This window comes from Epinephelus lanceolatus, chromosome 21, assembly GCF_041903045.1.
Source record: "Epinephelus lanceolatus isolate andai-2023 chromosome 21, ASM4190304v1, whole genome shotgun sequence".
Taxonomy (NCBI): Eukaryota; Metazoa; Chordata; class Actinopteri; order Perciformes; family Serranidae; genus Epinephelus; species Epinephelus lanceolatus.
This window is the reverse complement of record NC_135754.1, coordinates 35,162,469-35,186,817: the sequence shown is the minus strand read 5'-3', so window position 1 is coordinate 35,186,817 and position 24,349 is coordinate 35,162,469. Positions and strand designations below refer to the sequence as shown.

General features: G+C 39.6%; 3 protein-coding genes across 4 annotated transcripts in view; 2 read left to right on the top strand and 1 right to left on the bottom strand.

Annotated features, from left to right (window-relative positions):
- Positions 1 to 6,889: 6,889 nt before the first annotated feature.
- Positions 6,890 to 14,132, bottom strand: LOC117246623 (chromobox protein homolog 2-like). 2 transcript variants are annotated; one of them, XM_033610484.2, is made up of 5 exons: positions 14,049 to 14,132; positions 13,922 to 13,965; positions 11,616 to 11,681; positions 10,581 to 10,650; positions 6,890 to 10,499 (listed from the first exon to the last, which is right to left on the bottom strand). In XM_033610484.2, exons 1-5 carry the CDS (start codon positions 14,112 to 14,114, stop codon positions 9,081 to 9,083), a joined length of 1,665 nt encoding a protein of 554 aa, XP_033466375.1. In that variant the 5' UTR covers positions 14,115 to 14,132; the 3' UTR covers positions 6,890 to 9,080. The 2 variants fall into 2 exon arrangements, with proteins under 2 accessions (XP_033466375.1, XP_033466376.1); XM_033610485.2 differs by having other exon boundaries at positions 6,890 to 10,496.
- A 3,694-nt stretch (positions 14,133 to 17,826) lies between these two features.
- cox11 (cytochrome c oxidase assembly homolog 11 (yeast)) lies at positions 17,827 to 21,651 on the top strand. Its single transcript, XM_033610711.2, has 5 exons — positions 17,827 to 17,964; positions 18,850 to 19,216; positions 19,293 to 19,448; positions 19,811 to 19,936; positions 20,556 to 21,651. The coding sequence occupies exons 2-5, from the start codon at positions 18,905 to 18,907 to the stop codon at positions 20,742 to 20,744; spliced, it is 783 nt and encodes a 260-aa protein (XP_033466602.2). The 5' UTR covers positions 17,827 to 17,964; positions 18,850 to 18,904; the 3' UTR covers positions 20,745 to 21,651.
- A 1,456-nt stretch (positions 21,652 to 23,107) lies between these two features.
- Positions 23,108 to 24,349, top strand: part of rab40b (RAB40B, member RAS oncogene family) — a 31,156-nt gene continuing 29,914 nt past the window's right edge. Inside the window, exon 1 of the mRNA XM_033610687.2 lies at positions 23,108 to 23,749. Within this exon, the coding sequence (XP_033466578.1) occupies positions 23,608 to 23,749 (142 nt within the window). The 5' untranslated portion in view covers positions 23,108 to 23,607. The remainder of the gene's footprint in view (positions 23,750 to 24,349) is intronic.

Genomic DNA, 24,349 nt, shown 5'->3' with positions numbered 1-24,349 from the left:
TGCATGTCAGTTACGGAGAGAAACAGCTGTCAGGTCAAGGCCATGATGAGGATGAAGAGTATGAAGGTGAGACAAGGGGACTGAACTAACGAAAGTTCAGTCAGGAAGACAATACTTTTTATTTTCAGGCTGTTTTTTGTTGCAAGTTTTGTTTCTCAGCCATTCGGTCCTTGCACATACGCTCACTCACTGTCTCTAGGTGTCAGTGTTCGGGGCTGTCAGTGAGTCATCAGCTGATTCACAATCAACCAATAGCACAGCGACACAACCTCTCCGTCAGCCTATCATCTTACTGCTCCTCATTTTAAATATGGTTCTTCCCCTGCTGTAGTTCTTTCTTGCTGCAGTCGTATGCATCCTCCACCTCCCCATCACCACCTCGTCTTTACGGATTTATCAGCCTCATCCTCCTCAGCAGCCTCAGAGTCATCAACCACCACCACCAGTGTGTGGACTCCATGGGGGGATTTATCCTGCTGCCGCGCAGATGTCCCTCGATCACAACATATCTCCCTCTGGTGTCCAAGTGCCAAAAGACCTCTGTTAAATCTTAATCAGCACAAATCATCTGTTAATCTGTAAACACATTTTCTGTATTAAATATTATCTTGACTTTGTTCCTCTGTCTCTCCTGACTGAAACTCTTCAGCCGTACAAACAAATTGTTGCATCACCTGTTGCGGCTGCTGGTCTCACATGACACACAGGTGAATACGCTGGATGTGGAGGCCCTGAGCTGGTGTGGTTACATGTCTGCAGTTGTGAGGTTGGTTGGATGTACTGCCAAATTCACGCAAACGACACTGGGGACGTCTCATGGTCGCGAAATGAACACTCGGTTCGCAGGCAACAGCTCTGGCGGACGTTCCTGCAGTCAGCATGCCAACGACACGCTGCATCTGTGTCCTTCTACTGTCACCATCCCAACACACACCTGTGTCGTTATGATGCTGTTTGATCCCCGTCTTGATATGTCACACCTGTCAGGTGGATGTTGCTCAGGTGGTAGTGGTAGTAGAAGATTGGTGGTTCGATGCCCGGCTCCTCCAGTCTCAAGTCACATGTACACAGATATACAGATAAATGTCCTCCCAGACACAGCAGTGAACACAGTGTGTGTGTGTGTGTGTGGGCAGTCAGTGTGTTCTGACAGGTAGGACGAGTGGGAGAAGTCGGATGTTACACTGAGACAATTCAAGGTCTTCACTCTGGTGTGAGGAGACAGATGGCTTCTGCAGCCGCCCACTGACAGGTCTGACTGCCGCCAGCACACACACACACACACACACACACACACACACACACACACACACACATCAGTCCTGCTATCTGTGTAGTTTTCAGCGTCCTCCGTCCCCATAATCATTACCCTGCATCATGACTACCCACTGAGGAAGCAATGTCTGTGGACGTCCAAGTCTAGTTGATAACACGTCCACAGACGTTGCTTGCTCAGTGGGTACTTAAAGTAAATTTTATGTGAATACTTTTGTACTTTTCTCTGATGCAGGACTTTTACTTGTATCAGAGTATTTTTACTCTGTAGTATTACAGCTTTCACTGAAGTCAAAGATCAGAATCTCAAGACTTTTTTTGTCACCACTGATAAAAAGAGTAAGAAATAAAAACTAAGGAATACAAACTGACACACACACTGGGACTTGTCAGTGTGTGTGTGTGTGTGTGTGTGTGTGTGTGTGTCAGCAGCAGATTGATGACAGTCTGGTTGTGTTTGTACCAACATGGAGACTCAAGTCAGACACACACAGTCTGCTGTTAGGTCATCCCACTGTGTTTGTGTGTGTTATTTCCTAATCATTTCCTGGGTGATCTGGTGTGAATAAAAGGGGGAAACATCTAATGAGACATTTTTGACCAGAATAGTTAAAAAAAAAAACCTGTCTGGAGCCACAAAATATATTTGAGCTTTATATGAAGGTAACACAGCCGATTATGTTTAAATCAGCCTATCAACATTATTAACAGGTCAAAATGAGCATTCATGAATGTTTGACCACAACACAGCCTCTCTGGAGTGGGATAGTTTGTTTGGCAGATGTATGACGCACATTTTAGTTGATAATATGTGAAAATGTTTTTCTTATTCGGTGTATAGGTGCCACATTTTTACTGTTTGAGAATGTGAGAACTTCTGAAGACTTACATCAATGATAAATGAAAATTAAAATGTTAAAAAATAACCATTATTCATTTACATGTTGCCGACCCCTGGCCAACATGGAGCGCACAATTTAACATGTATGAAGACTCAAGTTTCCAATAACCTCCTGAGACCCTGTGTCCTCATATGAGGACCTCACATTTTGGGTTTACTGAACCTTAAAGGGATAGTGCACCCAAAAATGAAAATTCAGCCATTATCTACTCACCCATATGCCGAGGGAGGCTCAGGTGAAGTTTTAGAGTCCTCACATCACTTGCAGAGATCCAAGGGGAGAGGAGGTAGCAACACAACTGACCGTAAGACATGGACACTGCCTTCATGTGTGTTCAGGTGCTTTCGCTGGTCTCGCGCACACATGACTGCGGTGCCCAGAGAGGCAGTCAGAGCTACAGGCTACAATGAGGCTAAAAACAGAGTTCAAATGAGGTTTTTCCAAACAACTTTTTATGTCAGGGCTTCAGGACACTTGGATCACTACGGACGAGCAGTATGGAGATATTTTGTGGTTTCAATTATGTGTTTTTGGACGTTTGAATCTGGGGCGCCGTCAGCCTCCATTAGGTGGAGTTGTGTTGCTACCTCCTCTCCCCTTGGATCTCTGCAAGTGATGTGAGGACTCTAAAACTTCACCTGAGCCTCCCTCGACATATGGGTGAGTAGATAATGGCTGAATTTTCATTTTTGGGTGCACTATCCCTTTAACTTTATTTTACTTAACTCAGACCTGTTGTCCTTGTTCATGGACTCTTTTGGTGCCATCTAGTGGTAGTAAGAGCACAATACACTAATCCATGTAAAAACAAGATGGCACCCATCTCTGCCAAGTCAGTCTGCAGCCGATCCCGACACAAAAGTGGATAAGGTCCAGAACCTGATCACATTTTATAGTTGAAACTTGTTTATTTATGATTAAAAATGTTTGTAGTTTGATATGGCAACAGATTTGACCAATTTTAGCAACAATAAGAAGATAAGTTGTTGATAATTAGGAATTACTTGTTATTATCATCTGGTTTGAGGACAGTGGGACTTAATTATGATTCACAATGTTTAGTTTTTTGTACTTATCAGGTCCTACTGATCCCATATAGCAAGGAGAAATTTAAAAGCATACCAAACAAAAGTTCGGGTCTCAGGAGGATAAGAAATTAACAAATTATCAGATATTATTAGAGACAGATATTCGTCAGATATTAAATATTTCCTTGTACTTTCAGTACATTCTTCTGGTGATATCCCTGTACTTTTACTTAAGTAGGATTTCATATGCAGGTCTTTTATTGTAATGAAGTATTTCTACTTTATGATGTTGGTACGTATGTGTGGGAGGAAACCAGGGTAACGTTTTAGTTCTATTAATAATTTCCTACATAATCTGGTGCAAGTGACGAGGAGAACAGAGGATATTTGCCTCCGTTCCTCCCTTGATCCATGTTTCTCTCACACACCTTTTAAAATGTATTTTTTACAAAGTCAGGCATCCGTCTTTCTGTTATCTTTTGAAACAATGATTTCTCTCTGTTAGCAAAAGACATGACAGTGTTTATTGGTGCTCCGGCAGCAGAAGAAGACAATGCGTAGGATCCACACTCTATATATATATATATATATATATATATATATATATATATATATATATATATATACATGGAAAATAAGCCAAACATGGCGTGCACCAAAAAATATTTGAGTTTCAACAGTCAGGCTTCCACCTCACTGTCTGCAACGCCAACTTCCTGTCTCCAAAATGTTGGTTCACATGGGTCAAAGTTTCTCCCATCATGTTTTTATACATCACAGCGTTTGTGTGACAAGTGGCAAACTCCTCTTTCAGGCCTCGTTTTGTGCGTACGCAGTGTTTATAAATGAGTTCCTATGAAAGTTGTTCAGTGAAGCCAAAAAGCTCAGTTTCTGTGGAATGAAATTACCCAGATCTTCTGCCTGCTGAGCCACTGACTTCCGGTTCAGCACTCAGCGAGCTTCAATGGGTATAAGATGATTTAATCTCGTGACTCTTTTAGACTTTTGAAATGTTATCAAACCAAATGGATTAAATCTAGATCATGAAACGAGTCATTTCATCGAGGTTGTGACGCTCAAAAAAACGTATCCACTGACTCACAGACGTTTCTTTCACAACATCAGTCTACGGGAGAAAGTCTCTGTGGGCTCCATGACATCACGTGACACACTGTTGTTGTAACGCCACTTTTGGCTTTGTGTTGTCAAGCCCTGCACTGTTCCTGGGGGGTTGGTTTGGAACAAATCCCTGTGCAGGGGCGGACTAAACCATTGTGCACCTTTAAAGGGTGAGAGCTGCCCCAGAGAGCTTACACTATTTTTTTTACACAAAGTAGAGGAGAAACAAAAAAGTAGAAATAAAACCAAACTTTTTATTTCAGGCTTTTTGAGCCTGCCCTCCTCCCGCTGGGGCCCCGGGTCATCAGTTCAACACTCCCCCTGTACAGACCTGTTTCCCCACATAATGATCCGTATTATTGACTTCTGTCACTTTAATAACACCGATCATATTTCTGCAGTAAACAGAATTTAAATGAATGACTTGTTCTTGTAATGAAGTATTTTTAGATGTTGGTATTTGTACTTTTACTTCAGGAGAAGATGTGACAGGACTCGTCCACCTGTGAGCGTGAAGCAGTGTATCCAGCAGCCACCAGGGGGCAGCAGCGAGTCGCTGTCTGTCATTCAGACTCCATTAAAATAAATGACTTGTGTCAGTGTGACAACATGTGAAGGTGTGTGTGTTGGTTCTGACTGCATAAACTACATGAAGCCGAGGCTGCGTCAGTGTGTGTGTGTGTGTGTGTGTGTGATCACACTGCCCCACACTGTTCACACACTGTTTATACATACCAGTGTGTGTGAGGGCCCCTCTGTCTGTCGCAGCCTGTTTACTCAAACTTTATTTTGGGAAAATTCCACCAACTCTCTGCACGACTGTGGACATAAATCACCGACGCTGCTGCAACCTCTGTCACTCACACACACTCACACACACACACACACACACACACACACGGACCTGCAGACATCGTGTGTGTAAGTGTGTGTGTGATGAGTTGTGTTTTTGTTGCTGTAACTATACGAACATTTACACAAGTGTTTTCACAGTTTTTCTTCACATTTCAGACACAAATATTGTTTTTAATTTGACAGCTGCAGTTATTAATGTAATAACAGGTGATATTAAGATGATAATAACAATAATAATAATAATAAAGTGTCATTCTGCACTGGGATTAAATTAATGTTAAATCTGATACATTCTCTCATAATGCAGACAGTTATTATTGATTGAATCTGTTTGTTAATCTGTGTGTTCACAGGATTTGTTCGTCTGTTTCATTTCAGATTATAAACCTGGTAATTTGGTTCATCAGTACATTCATAAATATGTTTATTAATCTGTGTGTTCACAGGAATTATTATTATTAATGCATTAATTATTTAATTATTTATTAATCAATCATTTACACGGTTTATCTGTTTATTTAAATGGTTTATTAACTGTTTGTTAATTTTATCTTCTCACTGAATTATTCGACTGGTGAACGTTACCTGACAAAATGTATGTTTCACTTTTTGTCACACAGATGGATTTATTAATCCATTCACTGTTTATTAATGTGTTCATTTATCAGTCTGTTTCCTCATTTAAGTTAAGCTCAGTTTATGAATTCATTTGCACATTTAATTAATGATTTTACATGACTAATTAATTCACATCTGATCAGTGTGTTCACCGGGGTTATTAATCCATTCACTCAGTTCACTACTTCATTCCTTCTCAGTTTAGTGAGCTGTTTGTTTACACAGTTCACGAGTCGTGTAGATTATTAATCCATTCATTGTGTTTATTATTACATTCATTCACTCATTAACCTGATCAATCAGTCGGTTCATCGATCTCTCAGTTCACTTTATTTATTTTCCTGTTTTCTAAATCGTTTAATCCAGTTTTATGGTGGGTTCATTTAATCGTTTGTATCCACAGTGTTCATACACAGATTATTAATTGTTTGTTTGGTTGGTTTTCAAGTTTTTCATATGCACAGATTATTAATCTGTTCTTCACTGGGTTAAGTAAATCTTCATCTTTAATTCAAACAGTTTATTAATCCATTGGGTTTAATTTTTAACCATTTACACAGATTATTAATCTGTTCTTTCTTTGACTTCATTAAATTCCACACACAGATCAATAATCCTTTCTTTCACTGGATTTATAAAATTGTTTTTAAAGCAGATTATTAATCCGTTCTCACGCTGAGTTCATTCAATTGTTGCATTTAGTTGTTTGTTCACACAAATTATTCAGTCCATTAGTTTGCTGGGTTTATTAAATCATTTGTGCACGCAGATTATTAGTCCATTCTTTTGCTGGGAATATATAATCCACCTGCACATACAGTAGATTATTAATCTGTTTGCTCAGTTTATTGTTCCGTTTGTGGTTTGTCTCAACAACAAAATGAGTAAATAGTGTTTGTGATAGGTGATTCAACAAAAGTATAAATTACAAAAACCCAGATTATCTCCTGGATTTTACAAACAGACCGAAAGTGGAGCTGATCAGGTCAGATTCTTCTTCTTCTACCTGGACACACAGGTGGAGTCACTACAAACAGTCCAACCGAGACACCTGCTGGTGAAGATGTGAAGCGCAGTCACAGCCTGAAACAGTTTAGTTCTTTAGGTACTTACGGTTTATTTCAAATACCTTGAAAATGGCAGAGAGGCACACAGGCTACAAGAATCTGAAGCTAGTCAGCCAATATGAGCACCAGATAGATATCGGTCATCACATGAAAAAACAAAACATATTTACAAATATAAATTAACACATATTTCAACTCCAAAAGACACTGTGACAGCCAATGTATTAAAATGGTATAAAATTGGTAAATAGAAGTGATAATGGGATGTCAGCTTACATTGATACTGTGCGTAGTGCAAGGAATACTGTCAATAATACAAATCAATAAACAAGATCATTCACATTCAATAACAGCTTTGGTCCGAAGAGAACTGAAAGACGAGGACAGAAACCTGACGGGTGTGTGTGTGTGTGTGGATGAAGATGAACCAATCACAGACGGACTTCACTTGTTGTTGTTTTTTTTTGTATGTTTTTGAATATTTAATTTAAACATGCTGCCCTGGATGAAGCCACATATTTAGTTTGGATACAGGTCCGAAAAGCACAACATGTCCTACTCAAACTAATGGTCACAAGCAGCTGAGTGGTGGCAGTGGGCTCGATAGACTGGGAGGAACCTGAGGCACTGGAGAGGTGATGATGTCATACATCCATCTGTAGTTCTTAAACCTTGTTTCTACACCGTTTAATAAAACGCAGTCTGTGAGCTGAGAGGAGATCCGTCACCTGATCTGAAAACCCAGCGTCGGTCATTGGAAAGGTAAAAAAGAATCATCTTCACTCAAAGTCCTCTTACTCGCTTTTTGTTTTCTTTCATTTGCACCGTCATGGTCTTCATCGCTGGATGGAGCTGTCACATGACCTGTGATCACATGATCAAAAATGCATTCACATGATGACAATGGAGCAAACTGTATCTGCCGATGAAGACCACGAGATTAGGCAGAAGACCGAGTAAGTGGCCTTTGACTGACGACTAAGTTGTTGATCTACTGTCCAAACCAAACTCCATTCATAAAAGTTATGATTTAACCCCCGACTGTGCAGAGTGAGGTCTGTGGTTTTTGTCGGAGCAACGAGGATTTTATATCTTTTTGTTTTCAGTTTTTAATTCTAAACCGCAAACCAGCTTCCATTCAGAAAACCATTTAATGCCACTCGACTCTCCTCAGTGAGGTCTGTGGTTTCTCGGAGCAACTGGGACTTTATTCCTTTTGTGTCTGTTTTTAGCTCTGGATGCTTCACAGCAAACCAAACTCCATTCAAGAAAGTTACGATTTAATGCCTCCCGACTCTCCTCAGTCACGTCTGTGGTTTCTCTGAGCACGAAGAATCTCATTATCTCCGCTTTGTTTTTTTTGTTTGTTTGTCAGCAGAGTTACGTAAAAACTACTGCACCGATTTTTATGAAACTGTGGAAGGGTGTAGAACGGGAACCCCTTAAATTTTGGAGCGGCTCCAAAAATCATTTTTCACTTTCATTAACACTGCAAGGTTGGGCGTTTGGCCTTGGTGGAGGTCTGTGCTCTTGTTTTAGATGCTCCACCACACACCAAACTCAGTTTTATATTTAGGTCTCTGCGCCAGATGCTTCTGATGCAAGTCTGTGGGTTAATCTAAGCAGCTGGGACTTTGTTTCCAGGAAATGATCTTGAGGTATTAATTATTAAGTGCACCACCACAAACTAAAGTCCATTTACCTCCCTTATATGAAGGTGGAAGCAGCAGAGATCTCAGAGAGCTGATCTGCATGTCTGGAGAAAACAGTACAATTGAACTGAGACGCTGGTGTTTGAAGACAAGTATCAGCCCTGCAAACTGTGACTGCAGGACGATGGGTGGAGGAATAACTTCCAGGACTGAATAATAATCCTTGGACTGTCACTCCTCCCTCTCAGGACACAGACTGCGTGTTACTATCAGGTGCAAACAGGGTCTAAACTTCAGGGTTCCTACACTGTTTCAACAACCAAAAGGGATTTCATATGCAGTATGATCTCTCCACCGTGTGTTTGTCTTCTACTACTTATGTAACATCACTGGATTACTGAAACCACACAAACTGTATCGTCTGTTCGGCAGCACAAGAAGCTCCCAGACTTTTTTGTGCATTTCTAAACGTATAAAGAGCCGAGAACGCCTGGATCGTAGGAACCCTGAGAGCTGTTGTAGGAAGTGTTGTAGGACAGTTCAGCTCAGCTCTGCAGTCGTCCTTCAGTGATTCCGTGAGTTGAAGAATCCCACGCTGGTCGGCGACTCCTTCACTGTCACCGTGATGAAGTTGGCCGTGACGTCTGTGACGAATACGTGCTCCAGGAGGCTCCGGGCCGGCCGCCAGTCTGTCTCTGTGTCGGACTCCGTGGCGTCGTTGCCGAGGCTGGGCCTGCTGTTGTTTGGGTACAGCGAGGCGTCGTGCTCTGATTCGCTGCTGCTGGTCTCATCTGAGTCGCCGGTGCTGAGCTCATTCAGGCTCCGGTTCTGAGAGCCGAGCCCGTGTTTCCTCTCCTCGTGCCTCCCGCTGCTGTTTCCCCGCGCAGAGCTGTTTCCTGTCATCTTCTTAGTGTCTCCTAACATCTCCTTCCCCCTGTCCTCCCTTAACCTCGCCTGCTCTGCACCGCCGCCTGCTGCCAGTCCAGACCGCTGCCCACTGGCTGATGTTCGAGTCTCTTTGATCCCACCCACTCCTCCTTTAACAACCATGCCGCTGCCGCTCCTTAAGCTCGACCTCGACGACGCAGCTCCGGCGTTGTTCCCCTGAAGGCTGCTGCCGGCCGGCAGCTTGCTGACGCTCTGCAGGTTGAGAGCTCGGAGGTTGAGTGCCTGGTTGGCTCTGTCTCGAGGCGTGGGTGAGGATGACGCTTTGGAGAGGTTCTGCTGCTTGTGTTGAACCAACCCAGTGCCGTCGTGCCTCCTCTGGTTCAGCGGGGAGCGCTGCACCGCCGTCTGGCCTCCCCCGAAGTTGCCGTGCAAACCCAACGACCCTGAACCTCCACCTTGTTTCAGCGCGGACACCTTGTACCCGTCTCCTCTGCTGCTGCTCGTTTCTGAGATGGAGCGCTTCAGCTCGGACAGAGAGTTCTTACTTTGTGGGGACGGACTGGTTTTGCTGTAGGAGGAGGACGGAGACATGGAGCGACTGGTCCAGATGCAGCTGAGGGATCCCGGTTTGGAGGCGGCTGTCTGGGAGAAGGAGCTGGCGGAGGTCTGGGAGGCGGAGGCGGCCTCGTCTCTGGAGGTCCTGCTCAGCCCGGTGTAAGTGAAGCTGGCCGGCTGCAGAGGTTTCTTCACCCCGGGTCGAGGCTCCTCCCTGGGTTGTCTGAGCACCTGGTGGTGGCGTGGTGGAGGAGGAGGTGGAGGAGGTGAAGGAGGAGGAGGCGGTCTGCTCTTTGCTTGTCTTAACGCCCTCAGGTCAGGGTGGAGCGGCTTCCTCCCACGCTTCTTCTTTCGGGGAGGGTCGGGTTTGGCGAGCACAATCTGAGGCCTCTTCTGGGGGACGGGGTGGACACGAGGGCCGGGCTTCGCTTTCTTTGTGTGCTCTTCATCCTCTGAGGAAGAGGACGAGGCGGACGATGTAAGGCCAGAGGAAGAGGAGGATGAGGAGCGGCTGTCTTTTGTGGCTGCCGGTGCAGGCTGCTGAAAAGATGAAGAATAAAATGACTCGAACTGAAGTAAAGTTTCTTCTGTACATGAAACACTGGAGGAAAGAAGAGTTACCAGAATCTTCCGCGGTCGTCCTCTCGGTCTCTTTCCTTTCTTCTGGAACAGAAGCTCTCGCTCTTGTTCTCTGAGAAACATTTACACAATATTTCACATCAAACATGCAGATTCATATAAACAGGTGGACAGACTGTTATACGAATATGTCAGCTTGTAAAAAACACACTTTACATTGAAGTACAGTGAATATCTGGCACGGAGCTTTTAATTTGAAGCGTCGTTTCCTGTTACTGAGTGAGTGACAAACAGACAGCAGACTGTGTGGACCTTAAACTACTGACTTAGAAATCTGGACCCCGTGGATGGACCACTTAGGAACCACTGATTTAACACATCTTACTGCTAAGGGGCCGTACACACGCCATGTTTTTTGCACCCTCACATCCATTGTTTTCAATGTAGAGGCCTGGCAGGCACGCTAAAACACCAACGTGACACCATCGCTGTGCGCACATGCTCCTGAGCACCTGTTTTTCAGGGCACCTCACAGAAAAAGGCACAAGAGCAGCACCTTGCACCCGACCTCACGTTTTCCAGGCGGCTCAAGACGCAGCATATGCACGGCCTCTAATTGGTCCTGTTGCTTCAGTTTATTTTGAGGTTTAAAGGTTAATTTACTGAAGGCCATGAGATGTGGTTGAAAGCGCTGGAACATTTCCAGTGAGCGGACATTATCCTAAGAATTTTATGTAAAACTAAAAACAGTGTTGTGGAGATTTGTTACTTTTCTCTGTTTTATTTGAATATATGTGAATGTTTTGGTCGGTCAGTCGGAAAAAAAATTAACGTGAGAACATCACCTTTAAAAATTGTTGTTTTTCACCAGACTAAAAGATGAAGGGAATATATCGCTATAAAAACTGACAGATTAAACAATAATAAAAATAAGCTGCAGCTCAATGTTGTGTCTTTTGTCTTTAAATCACTTCAATCTTCATCAATATTTGTTTCTTTACTTTCAACAACACCTGCTACTATCTCAAAATGTCCCATAAAAATAATCTACTTACACACACACACACACACACACACCTCTTATGGAAAGCTGCCAGCAGCCTCGGGTCCAATATATTTTCTTCTGGCTCCCAACTGTTGTGCCTGAAAACATCAGAAAACTGTTTTAACACAACAGAAAAACTTTAAAGACGAACAGCAGGATTAATTAAACCTCTCCTCTGTATTTTATACTTTTAGTTTTTCAGTTTGGGTTCTGTGTCACAACTTAAGACCTGCAGCAGGTGATTTTTATGGACATTTGAGGGGCGGCACAACAAGCTGAGACCAAAGTACTGAGATATCATCACTTCATATAGTCGACAGAAACAACTGGAAACAGCAGTTTGTGTTTGTGAGAGGAAACTGAAACTAAATGCATACAGTCATTTCATCCATTTTAATTTTAAAGTGAAGTTCAGTGAGTTTAAACTCTGCTTGATTCAGCAACATGTAAACTATGACAGACCCTGCAGGATGAAGGAGGTTTAACTATTTATAGTTAATGATTGATGATTTCAGTCATTTTTTAAGCAGAAATCTCGAAACATTCTCATTTTCCAGCCTCTAATGTGCAAATATTCTGCTTATATCTGATTTCTGTTGCTGCAAACTGAATATTTCTGGATTGTTGTTCAGACAAAACAAGACGTGATGAGCATTTACAATCATTTTCTGACATTAATCAGGATTAATCAAGAAAATAATCGGCAAACTAAGAGAAAATGAAATAATTATTTTCAGCCCTAATTATAACATATAATCTGAAGTCCAAATAAAACCTCCAGTGACACTGAACCTAAACTGGTGTCATACTGGTTTGTGACCACAATAACTGGAGGGTTAATGTACACATTAAAGCATTTATTATATTTTTTTGACATTTCATTTATGATTAAGCAAAATAATAATAATCATTAGAGCAGTGGTTCTCAACTGGTGGGTCGGGACCCAAAAGTGGGTCGCAGGGTCATTTTGACTGGGTCACGGCTTCACAAATCTTTTGTGAAATATTGTAACTTTTTTCCTCAAAATTTTATGGCCTTTTCTTAAAGTTTTACGATTTCTGTCTCAAAGTTTTATGATTTTTTTCTCAATATTTTGACTTTTTAACAAAATTTTATGATTTTTCCTTGAAATCTTACTTTTTTCTCAAAATTTTATGATTTCTTTCAAAAATTTTACGACTTTTTTCTAAAAATTTTAACTTTGTTCATGTAATTTTACAACTTTTTTTCCTAGAAATATTTTCTAGAAATTCTCAAAATGTTAGTCTGTATATTACATACAACAGTCAATGCAAAGATGATGAATAGACATGAATATGTGCCAAAAGACTACTGTATTTCATGAAAAAAGTCATAAAATTTCAAGGAAGTGTCTGTGAAATAGTATTTGAGTGGAGAGTCAAAAATTTGGGTCACGACTTAATGACTGAGGAAAAATGTGGGTCCTGAGGACAGACCAGTTGAGAACCACTGCATTAGAGTAATCAGTGATAAAAATAACTGTTGTTACAAATGATTTAACACAAAGTCTCCACATCTGTCACACAGTGTGTTAAATTAAAGCACATCTTTGGGATTATCATCTCTGTACATTGCACACATTATAATTTATACTGTGCATGTTTGCTTCACTTTAAAATCAAATATATCTTTCATATTTTTATCATCAATCCTTAACTGTCTCAGTACTTGCTTTTTATTTTCTGTTAATTATTTATTATTATTATTTTAATTCACTGTTATGCACGAAAACACCAACTCCTTGTTTGTGAAAACCTTCGACCAATAAACCTGATCAGATTATAATATAAAATATAAACTATAGTCCTAATATGACACAGTAGAACATGTTTAGTGTGCAGCAGGAGTCCAGTGACACTGAGCAGCACCCAGCTGCACAGATGATGATGTTTACTGGTGTCATACTGGTTTGTGACCATAATAACTGGAGGATTAATGTATATGAGCATGAAACAATTTCTGTATTTTCCGTGTCTGATCCTGATGCAGGTGAGCCAGAGGAGCCTGCAGCCTGCACTGGTGCATCTGGTCCATACACAGTATATACACATAGTGGTGTTAGCATCAGCTGCTCGGTGTGGACACGGCACAGACAAGCGGAATAATGAGAGCAGAAATGGCTGCTGCAGCTCAGTGTATCGGCTCCGTGTTTATCGGTCAGTGTGTTAAAGATAAACCTGCTGTCTATATTTGTATTGTGTGGATAAACTCCCCCGGCAGCAGAGTAAACACCGCGGCAGAGCCCGGCATTGTTTGGTGCCATTTTTCAGTGTATGTGTCGTTAGCATCTGTGTGGCTAGCAGCTAGCTTACTTACTTAGACGACCACCCTCTCCACTTCACCAGATACTCAAACTTCCCCTGTGAAAGAGGAAACAAGATGTCACAACATGTCCGGAGGAAACTACGGTTCCCGCTGAGCCCTCAGCCGCCGCTGCTCTTACCTTTCTCGGCCGTTTGCTGAGGATGCATTCCGCATCAAATACCTGGCCGACTGTGACCCCCTCCATTACTACAGCAGCCCCGAGGAACGAGCACGGAGAGCGATTTTGACCTGCCGCGGCCACCGTAGATCATTTACTATCACATTTATAACCACTGTATAAACCTGTTTTACATCCTTTATTATCACATTTATAAACACTGTAAAAACCTGTTTTATTCCTTTATTATCACATTTATAAACACTGTATAAACCTGTTTTACATCCATTATTATCACATTTATAAACACTGTATAAACCTGTTTTACATCCTTTATTATCACATTTATAAACACTGTATAAACCTGTTTTATTCCTTTATTATCACATTTATAAACACTGTATAAACCTGTTTTACATCCATTATTATCACATTTATAAACACTGTATAAACCCGTTTTATTCCTTTATTATCACATTTATAAACACTGTATAAACCTGTTTTACATCCTTTATTATCACATTTATAAACACTGTATAAACCTGTTTTACATCCTTTATTATCACATTTATAAACACTGTAAAAACCTGTTTTATTCCTTTATTATCACATTTATAAACACTGTATAAACCTGTTTTACATCCATTATTATCACATTTATAAACACTGTATAAACCTGTTTTACATCCTTTATTATCACATTTATAAACACTGTAAAAACCTGTTTTACATCCTTTATTATCACATTTATAAACACTGTATAAACCTGTTTTACATCCATTATTATCACATTTATAAACACTGTATAAACCTGTTTTACATCCTTTATTATCACATTTATAAACACTGTATAAACCTGTTTTACATTCTTTATTATCACATTTATAAACACTGTATAAACCTGTTTTATTCCTTTATTATCACATTTATAAACACTGTATAAACCTGTTTTATTCCTTTATTATCACATTTATAAACACTGTATAAACCTGTTTTACATCCTTTATTATCACATTTATAAACACTGTATAAACCTGTTTTACATCCATTATTATCAGATTTATAAACACTGTATAAACCTGTTTTACATCCTTTATTATCACATTTATAAACACTGTATAAACCTGTTTTATTCCTTTATTATCACATTTATAAACACTGTATAAACCTGTTTTACATCCATTATTATCACATTTATAAACACTGTATAAACCTGTTTTACATCCTTTATTATCAGATTTATAAACACTGTATAAACCTGTTTTACATCCTTTATTATCACATTTATAAACACTGTATAAACCTGTTTTATTCCTTTATTATCACATTTATAAACACTGTATAAACCTGTTTTACATCCATTATTATCACATTTATAAACACTGTATAAACCTGTTTTACATCCATTATTATCACATTTATAAACACTGTATAAACCTGTTTTACATCCTTTATTATCACATTTATAAACACTGTAAAAACCTGTTTTACATCCTTTATTATCACATTTATAAACACTGTATAAACCTGTTTTACATCCATTATTATCACATTTATAAACACTGTATAAACCTGTTTTACATCCTTTATTATCACATTTATAAACACTATAAACCTGTTTTACATCCATTATTATCACATTTATAAACACTGTATAAACCCATTTTATTCCTTTATTATCACATTTATAAACACTGTATAAACCTGTTTTACATCCTTTATTATCACATTTATAAACACTGTATAAACCTGTTTTACATCCTTTATTATCACATTTATAAACACTATAAACCTGTTTTACATCCATTATTATCACATTTATAAACACTGTATAAACCCGTTTTATTCCTTTATTATCACATTTATAAACACTGTATAAACCTGTTTTACATCCTTTATTATCACATTTATAAACACTGTATAAACCTGTTTTACATCCTTTATTATCACATTTATAAACACTGTATAAACCTGTTTTACATCCATTATTATCACATTTATAAACACTGTATAAACCTGTTTTACATCCTTTATTATCACATTTATAACATCTGTATAAACCTGTTTTACATCCTTTATTATCACATTTATAAACACTGTATAAACCTGTTTTATTCCTTTATTATCACATTTATAAACACTGTATAAACCTGTTTTACATCCTTTATTATCACATTTATAAACACTGTATAAACCTGTTTTACATCCTTTATTATCACATTTATAAACACTGTATAAACCTGTTTTACATCCTTTATTATCACATTTATAAACACTGTATAAACCTGTTTTACATCCTTTATTATCACATTTATAAACACTGTATAAACCTGTTTTACATCCATTATTATCACATTTATAAACACTGTATAAACCTGTTTTACATCCTTTATTATCACATTTATAAACACTGTATAAACCTGTTTTACATCCTTTATTATCACATTTATAAACACTATAAACCTGTTTTACATTCTTTATTATCACATTTATAAACACTGTATAAACCTGTTTTACATCTTTTATTATCACATTTATAAACACTGTATAAACCTGTTTTACATCCTTTATTATCACATTTATAACATCTGTATAAATCTGTTACACATCCATTATTATCACATTTATAACCTCTCTACAAACATGTTATACACTTTAATATCATTATCATTATTACATTAATAACCTATGCAATATTATCACATTCATATCATTTGTAACATAACTTCTGTATAAACCTGTTACACATCCTTTACTTAAGTACAATTAAAACCATGAAAACAAATATATCAAAGTATTAAAATATTACTAAATTATATAGTTAATTATTAATGATTGGTGGAAACTTGAGCACCTTTATCTTATTTTATTTTATTCTATTTTATTTTATTTTTTCTCACGATTTAATGTGTATGGTTTTTATTTCATTATTTATTTTTATTTAATTTTATTTTATTTGTTTTTATTTATTTATTTTTTTCTTTTTTTAATTAATTAATTAATTTATTCATTTATTTATTTTTATTTCTCAGTCTGTTTTCACTGTGTTTCATGTTACATTGTTTTGTCATTTGTCTGCTGAGTGGATGTCATCATCTTTCTGCAAAACTAATCTAGCTACGGGTATAAATAAATTAACCTGAACCTGAACCTGAACCTAAAGCATTACTTTAAACAATGAAATTATTAAAATACTGCTAAAATGATAACAACAAATTATTAATATATTATTGAAAATAAATATTTCAAATTATTAAAAAGAATTACCTAAAATATACCAGTTAAACTGCTAAAGTTTTATGTAACACAATTATGTTAAATTGATAAAATATTGCTGAAAATACGTAAGTTAGATTGCTGAAACATTACATAAAATAACTGTATTGATTAATTAAAATCTTACAGAAAATATACTGGACAAACCAGTATTACTTTTTACTGAAATTAATTATAGTAAATTATTATATGATATTACTGAAAATATGCAGATTATACTGCAGAACTATTAAATAAAATAATGGTATTAAATTATTACAATATCAATTAAAATATACCAGATAAACTGCTTGCATATAACTGAAATTAGTATATTAAATTACTAAAATAGAGCTGAAAATATACCGAAAATAAGCTGCAGAAATATTAGTGTAAATAATTATATTATATCACTAAAATATAACTGAAAATAATTATGTTAAATTATGAACTGAACTGAATTGAAATTGACAACTCTTAATCAAGTTTGTCAACACATTATAATCACCGTATTATTAATAAACACCATATGACCTGTGTGTGGGCGGAACCTTTGTGCCCGCATCTAATAGAGGAGCTAATTCTGTGTTGCACTCTATGTTTCCGGTGTGTGTTTCCGTCTAAGATGTTTGGTAACATGTTTCTGTTCAGCGGTGAATGACAGCGGAGTTCCTCCTCAAAGGTAACAGCGTGCGAAACATTATTTTAAATATTTATATGTATTATATTTATATATAAATTAAACGTGTTTTCAACCAAACTAGTAGTTTTGTTAGCATGGTGGCTAAGCTAAGCTAATACGCCGGTGACTCCTGGACACTGCAGGTCAGAGACATTTACTGGTCCCTCCTTCTGTTACAAAAGCGAATTTAAAATAAATATTTCAGACAAACAACCTGTTCATTCAGTATAATTAAAGCGAAATAGAACCTTTAATTTCACTTTGGCTTATAACAGTTGTATCACCTTGCTTTACTGCGGTTAAACTAACTCACGAACCTCGTTCAAAAACATGACAATTTAAGACTTTTATGGGATTTCACAGACAGATATGTAAACTACAATACAACGGGATACATTATGAGGATGGTCGGTGTTCGCTGGTGTATTCGGCAAACATGGGACCAACCTAAATGATTAAAATGTCAGTTTTAGCAAGCACTTGGTTTCTACTGACCGCCACAGATAGGGTAATCATATTTCTGGCTCAATCCACATAGAAAAGTTGGTGCTTAGAGACTGACTCATATCATAGAGTGACTTTTATTAAGTTGGGGTTAGTATTTAGTCCTATTAAAACAGGCATATGTCATGTTAGTTGGCAACCTGGCACTGAAATTAAACCTTTTTTGAATGGAGTTTGGTTAGCAAGTAAGGTGGCATCAAAATCCAGCTTTTTTTGACTGGACTTTGGTTTGTGTTCTCACCTTCTGGAGGAGTATTGGTTGGATTTATTTATTTCAAATGTGAGCGTTTCTAATATTTAATAGACTAAATGATAATATATATATATATATATATATATATATATATATATATATGACTGCCGCTGTTTGTCCTCCATCAGGTGAGTTCACCCCACCGACCCAACCTCAGGTGTGGACTAACTGCAGGTACCAGCCATGCTGCTCCCCCTTCTTCTGCGCCCGTCCCTCCGCTGCTCTCAGGCCTCTCAGGTCCTGTTAACACGATGTGTGCGCTGCGACGCCTCTCGGACACTGCACTCTCAGGCTGAGCACTTCCTGCGACGGAGGCTCCCCCTGCGCCTCCACACACAGAGCCGAGGCACCAAGAGCCGAGGAAGGAAGTCCAGGAGCCAGGAGGAGGATTGGAAAACCAGGAACAAGACAGTGCTGACGTACATCGCCGCTGCAGGGGTGGGGATGATCGGCCTGTCGTACGCTGCAGTGCCGCTCTACAGGCTCTACTGCCAGGTGAGGAGACACTTCCTGTCCCTGATGTGCTCAAGCTCAGCACCTGCATGTGTGACCTTTCTGTTTTGTCTGTCAGGCCTCGGGGCTCGGCGGCATGGCGGTGGCCGGACATGACGCAGATCAGGTGGAGACGATGAAGCCGGTGAAGGAGCGGGTCCTTAAGATCACCTTCAACGCAGACACACACGCCAGCATGCAGTGGAACTTCAGACCGCAGCAGACAGAGATCTACGTAAGATCTGGTTCCTCCTCAACACCAACACTCCTTATCAATAGAAATCAGATTATTGTACAGCAAGTCTCGTGAAAACTCTGTGTGTGAGAATGTGAAGGCGACACATCTTAAGTCTCTCCAACCTGTCACTTAACAAATGTTTCCTCAGAAGTCTTTTATTTCTTATTTAAAGCAAATCTGACGGCAGTTAGTTTATTTTTATGCTGAATGTTGATCTTGTTTCATGTGATATGTTTCTTGCCTTATTCTTTCCATTATTGGTTGAAGACTGAAATAAATTCAAAGTCTGGCTGCATGACGATGACCTGTGGATGACCTTTCTGAGATTAATCAGAAACTTTAATGTGTTTGTTGTGCAGGTGGTTCCAGGTGAGACGGCGCTCGCTTTCTACAGAGCAAAGAACCCCACAAATAAACCCATCATCGGCATCTCCACCTACAACGTGGTGCCCTTCGAGGCCGGACAGTACTTCAACAAGATCCAGGTAGTGTAACGTCATACTAATATTATCATTGTTATTTTTATCTTTATTTGTAGTGTTTTTGTTACCTTAAAATGAGTCGTTGTCTGCAGAGGTCGCCATATAGCACCACCATGTTTCTACAGTAGCCCAGAACAGACAAACCAAACAGTAACTCTAGATTGGGACATTTGTGTTTTTGCATCTCTACTGTAGTTCGCAGTCAGAAAAACACTAATTTTTGCAACATGTAACTGCTTTATTAATTGTTTTTACCGGTTTAAACCGCTATTTTTTGTTTATTTTTTGGAGAGAAAGAAACCTCTGTGGATAATTCAGCTCCCGGTAAAAACCTCTGTAACAATGAACACTGAAGGAATTGTAACTGGGAGAAGTTATAGCTGGTTGCAATCAGCAGTCCTCACTGCTCAGTGTCACTAAATCCCCCTAAATCTGAGGCACTGGACCTTTAAGTGTGTTCCTTCTACGTCTTTAACATTCTGTGTGTTTATGTAAAAAAAGCAGCCTGACAGAACGGTTTTATTATCTTTGAAAGTGATTTTTCACAATAAAAACATTTAAAAGAGGATCCAGATTGTCTGAATACATCACAACTAATATTTCTGTGGTCGTCCCTCTGCAGTGTTTCTGCTTCGAGGAGCAGCGACTGAACCCTCACGAGGAGGTGGACATGCCCGTCTTCTTCTACATCGACCCGGAGTTTGACGAAGACCCCCGGATGGCCCGAGTGGACACCATCACCCTGTCCTACACCTTCTTCGAGGCCAAGGAGGGTCAGAAGCTCCCTCTGCCCGGATACAGCTACAACTGATCCGTACACACAGGGAGGGTCACGGAAACCATGTGAATGTGAATGTGAAATGCATTGCCCCCCAAAAAAGACTTAAACCAAACAACAACCAGATTTTTTTTTTTATTAAATCAAGAAAAAAGCTTCAATGTAGGTCTTGTTGTTTTCAGTGTCTCAGAGTTTGAGGGTCCACTGTAAAGGTTGTAAACAAAATATTCTAGATTTTATTCTGAGAATAAAGTTAAAATATTTGAAGAAAGATGTGTAATATTCTTCAATAGAAAAGTCAGCGTCCTGATTTAATTTAATACGAGATGGGAGCAGGGTGTCATCTGAGGTTTCACATAAAAGCAGCTTCAGGATTCATGTATTCACTCAGTGTAGCCTGAGAAAAAGAAGACATTTTGCAGATTTTTTTTTCTTTTAAAAAGTTGCATTTTCCCCCTAAATATTTTACCTTAATTCTCAAAATATCACATTTATTTTTTCTAACAGTGGTCCTAATTCTCTGTAACAGAATAAACCAGGTGTTCACTCATCCTGGAAAACCTGGAATTCTTCAATGCAGCTTCACAGTCATTGAAAAGTCCTGAAACAAGTTTAAAGTATCAGAATCTATAAATTCCTTCTCGGTGGCTGATACACATTTGAAGGTGTCGAGGTGAAACCTTTCTGAGAAAAGAGTTCGCTGGATGAGTTTTTCTACATTTCACCTGAACTGAGGAACAAAAACTGTCAGAACTCTGGAGACTGAACTTTTCTCTGTCGATGAAAGACATGGAGACTTCAGACCCGAAGACCTCCAACTGTTGGTGTGTGTGCATTCTGACATCTGAGAGACTGTACATGTATAAATGAGATCATGATTACAGCTGATAATTGTTTTAAAGACTGAAAATATATGAATAAATTATGACTACAAACTGAATCTGGACCTCTGCAGAGATTTCACTGAACCGACAGTTGTTTTTAAAGGTTTTTAAAAATCACCGTTCAAGATTTTCAAACCAGTTTAACAACACAGCGATGAAAACATTCGAAGACGTGAGACTGTTAATGGGCAGCGTGAGAGAATTAAATATTTAGGATCTATGTTGTTTTACGAGCTCTAATTTCATGAACAAAAAACTTGACATTAAGATGGTGCCGTGCTGCGATAACTGTCGCCAGAGCCATTATGTTCTCAGGTTGTCCGTCCATCTTTTCCGAGGTATGTACATCCGTCTGTTTATATTAATGTTGGCCTGTCTGTTTGTACGTGTGTCCCATTCTCATGAGCACGACATCTCAAGAACACCTTCAGGGAATTTCTTCAAATTTATCACAAACGTCCACTTGGACTCAGTGATGAACAGATTAGAATTAGGTGGTCAAAGGTCACTGTGACCTCACAAAGCATGTTTTTGGCCATAACTCAAGAATTCACACACCCAATTATAACAAAATTCCGCACAAATATCTTCTAAAGGATAAAAACAGGATAAAATAATGAAGGTCAAAAGGTCAAAGGTCAGCTTGACAGTGACATCATCATGTTTTAACGTCATATCTCAGGAACAGAAGGGGAGACAATTGAATTGGTTACTCTGATCTTGAAATTGTGCTGATTGTAGAGATCTTCTGTGTGGGAAGCATCCATGTTTTAGAATATGTTACATCTTTGCAGCAGCATGTGAAGCATTGACAACTGTCCTGACTTCACATGAGTCTGGACAGATGTGAATTTTTGTTCTATAATTCAGTTTGGACACCAGGTGGCAGCAGAAGAAAAGCAACACTTCAGTGCTGCATGTTTGAAGGTGGCATTTGTTTATACAGGAATCTGGAGATGATCCATAACTCCGCTCTGAAATGTCATCGTTTTGTCTAAATCAAATGTGACAGTAATGAACAAAAACAAATTATTAATTCTGAGATAACAGTGGCCTCGAAAAATATTTGAAGGGTCCAGTTTATCACTCACAACTATGTTTCTATGAGTTTGTAATCACCTGTTTTTGTTTTCATAACCGTAGTTAAGTTAGATGTCTCTAAATTCCAAACACTGGACCTTTAATTAACAAATTTTCTTCCATTTAAAGTCTAATTTCAGATCGTTATTAATGTCTTCAGATAATGCATGTGGGATTATTTTGATCATGTGATGTTGGCACCAAGGATGATCTGTCATGCTTTTATTTTGTAGACTCAGAAAGGAAGTGGTGCGGTCATCTCAGCCCGTCCAGCCTGACGTCACTCCTGGGAGCCAATCAAACTCCTGCTCGCGTGTGTTGACGGACGTCTTCAACGTCAGGCATGAGGTTGCCCTAGCAACTCACAGGGTGGACCAATCAGACGGAGGCAGGAAGGGCTGAACTTCGCCCCCCCACCACCTCTCCTCCTCTCCTCCGCCATCCCCATCCTCGACACCACCTCCGCTGGAGCAGGAGGCGGAGGGAGTGAGGCCACAGACCCATCAGCTCTTCCTCCTCAGTCCGGAGTCCTGGAGCCGAACTGAACCAGAGGATTTTTACCTTCGTGCGTAAAAGCGCGGCGCGTCCAGAGCGCGCGGATGGCACAGAGGACGCAGTAACCGCGTCCTGTGATTGTTGTCAGTGTTGGTGGTTCACGCTGGACACTTGTAGCTCTTCTGGACACAGGCTGAACCAGGTGACCCAACTGTTTGTTGCGTGTAAACAGGCGCAGAGTCTCTCGTGGATCGCGGGGAGACTTTAACCGTCGCGGATTTATTTCGGCGGACTTTACACGTCTCTGTCTCCCGTCCTCCCGCTTTGGACCGGGGTGTTAAAGGAGGAGGAGGAGGAGGAGGAAGAGGGGGTGGTCGGCTGTGTGCTGCCGAGTCTCATCTCATGATGGGACACGGCAGCTGTCATCTGCCGCGAGGATGAGCCACAGAAGCAGCCCGGCCAGGGCGTATGACTTTCTGCTCAAGTTCCTGCTGGTGGGGGACAGCGATGTGGGGAAGGGCGAGATCCTGGCGAGCCTGCAGGACGGAGCCACCGAGTCCCCTTACGGATACAACATGGGTGAGTGACCAGCGGGCTGGAGGGGGGTGTGGGGTGTGTGTGTGTGGGACTCAGTGGGTGGAGAGGAGGTCATTTATTTATCTCGAACCCGCCTGTCAGGTTCTTTTTGGGGGTTTTACGCGCATGGATTTCCTGGTTTTACGCACGGGTTACGCAAGGGCGGAGAGCTCTGAGCACTAGAGGATCAAACCAGATCAGATCCAGGAGCTCTCATGACACAAACCAACTCATCACACACACACACACACACACACGATTTGATGATTTACTGGTCGGTTCCTTTGGCACTGAATCCCAGGCTAAAGTCTAAAGTTAATAAACTGGGACACACTAAAGCTTTAGTCAACAGTGTAAAGTACCGAAGTACGTTTACTCAAGCACTGAACTGAAGTACAAGTTTGAGGTACTTGTACTTTTCTTGACTGTTTCCATTTTCTGCCCTTTTTTTAATAACTCAAGTACAACTCAGTTTTACATTTTCAACAGCTGTTGTTATTGAACAGCTTCATTCTGTAGAGCCGTAACAGTGCACGATCATATCTATGCAGTACCTTATATTGTGTGAGCTTTCCCCTGGCTTCTTCCACATAATCACCACAT

What these genes read in the sequence shown, in the direction of transcription:
- LOC117246623 (XM_033610484.2), bottom strand. Translation starts at nt 14,114, where the DNA reads ATGGAGGGGGTCACAGTCGGCCAGGTATTTGATGCGGAATGCATCCTC. An exon ending in TCAGCAAACGGCCGAGAAAG is followed by an intron (nt 13,966 to 14,048) that starts GTAAGAGCAGCG and finishes CCTCTTTCACAG; the next exon opens with GGGAAGTTTGAGTATCTGGT. An exon ending in TGGAGAGGGTGGTCGTCTAA is followed by an intron (nt 11,682 to 13,921) that starts GTAAGTAAGCTA and finishes TGATGTTTTCAG; the next exon opens with GCACAACAGTTGGGAGCCAG.
- cox11 (XM_033610711.2), top strand. Translation starts at nt 18,905, where the DNA reads ATGCTGCTCCCCCTTCTTCTGCGCCCGTCCCTCCGCTGCTCTCAGGCC. An exon ending in TCTACAGGCTCTACTGCCAG is followed by an intron (nt 19,217 to 19,292) that starts GTGAGGAGACAC and finishes TTTGTCTGTCAG; the next exon opens with GCCTCGGGGCTCGGCGGCAT. An exon ending in AGTACTTCAACAAGATCCAG is followed by an intron (nt 19,937 to 20,555) that starts GTAGTGTAACGT and finishes GTCCCTCTGCAG; the next exon opens with TGTTTCTGCTTCGAGGAGCA.